Consider the following 1,582-nt stretch of genomic DNA (forward strand, 5'->3'; position numbering starts at 1 on the left):
CTCACGCATACACACACACAGCACGACCGCATCCTCAAATAGCACCGCTGAAACGATGCGACACACACACGTACATACATACACTCACACATACACACACACGTACATACATACACACACACATACACACACACAGCACGACTGCATCCTCAAATAGCACCGCTGAAACGATGCGACACACACACGTACATACATACACTCACGCATACACACACACACACGTACATACATACACTCACGCATACACACACACAGCACGACCGCATCCTCAAATAGCACCGCTGAAACGATGCGACACACACACGTACATACATACACTCACGCACATACACACACACAGCACGACCGCATCCTCAAACACACACACACGCACATTATAATTATAATATAATTAAACATGTAATAAATAAATTACGAAATCATGATATTTACAGTAACACTACCAAAGCTCAAAATTCCTCATTAAAAGCTTATTCTGATGAAACTCGAGTACTAATGTTCGCGTGCAACTTACCGAGCGGGTAGATGCGTAGTTGAAATGGGAGCATGATTCGCTTCGACATGAAGTTATGCGGCCTCTCCCCCTCACGCGGAAACAACGGCAGCCACACCTGCCGAGGAAACCACAAACATGTTCACTTGTTATGTATAGACTGATTAACCAGCTGCAGCTCTATATCGAAAATACATCGAGGGATTTTCTTTCACATATGCAAGGAAACCGCAAATGTTCACTTGTTATGTATAGACTGAATAACCAGGTCCGGCTCTACAACGAAAATACATCGACGAATTCATTTTCATATATGCAAGGAAACCACAAATGTTCACTTGTTATTTATAGACTGGCTGTGCCATCAGGGAGTGGCTATACAGTAAATATACATCATAACTGAGAAGCAAAAGCAAAAGGTAAAATGAGTTAGCACGAGATAGTGGTAATGTTCCACACAAAACAATACGTCAATTAATTATTTATATCACATAGTATACATTCACAATTTTATTTCATTACTATTATTATTATTATTATTATTAACCACATCAGTTTATCATTCTCATACAATCGCACACACACACCCACACCCACACATGTACGATTGTATGAATTACAGAAATTTACTTTTTAAACCCACTTCACAGATTAAATATCACACGCATCATGTAAAAACAATGACCAGTCATTCTACGATCATTCTCCACTCTATTCTCTACGATATAATAATTAATCGTATTATTATTATATTAATATAAATTATTATATTATTATAAATTATTATAATCGTATCTATTATTCTTTATATATCACTCTACATCTTCTATGTTGTCTATGTCTTCTTCTAATCAGTCGTGATTAGAGCGAGTATTTACGTCGGCCCGCTTCATCACGGAGGCTGCGTAGTATTACCTTCATGCCCTGCGCGCCGCATCCGATCCACAGAGCTTCGGTGAGATGCCGCTTCTCGTTACTCGTCCACAGAGAGATCCAGATGTTCTCTACTCCCGACGCCAGCATCACCGGAGGGTCGTACTGGATCTGTGGTGGAAGCGAGAGAGAGAGAGAGAGAGTTAGATGGGGGAG

At 40.3% G+C, this 1,582-nt stretch overlaps 1 protein-coding gene across 1 annotated transcript in view; it reads right to left on the reverse strand.

The window, feature by feature from the left end:
• LOC106817245 (RAB6A-GEF complex partner protein 1-like) overlaps positions 1–1,582 on the reverse strand; it is a gene marked incomplete at its 3' end in the record, with an annotated part of 27,505 nt that overhangs the window by 7,017 nt on the left and 18,906 nt on the right. The window contains exons 17-19 of the mRNA XM_014821909.1: positions 1,409–1,537; positions 515–611; positions 186–281 (exon numbers count right to left, since the gene is read on the reverse strand). Of these exons, the coding sequence (XP_014677395.1) occupies positions 186–281; positions 515–611; positions 1,409–1,537 (322 nt within the window). The remainder of the gene's footprint in view (positions 1–185; positions 282–514; positions 612–1,408; positions 1,538–1,582) is intronic.

This window comes from Priapulus caudatus, unplaced genomic scaffold (genome assembly GCF_000485595.1).
Source record: "Priapulus caudatus unplaced genomic scaffold, Priapulus_caudatus-5.0.1 Scaffold1647, whole genome shotgun sequence".
In the NCBI taxonomy this organism is placed as follows: Eukaryota; Metazoa; Priapulida; class Priapulimorpha; order Priapulimorphida; family Priapulidae; genus Priapulus; species Priapulus caudatus.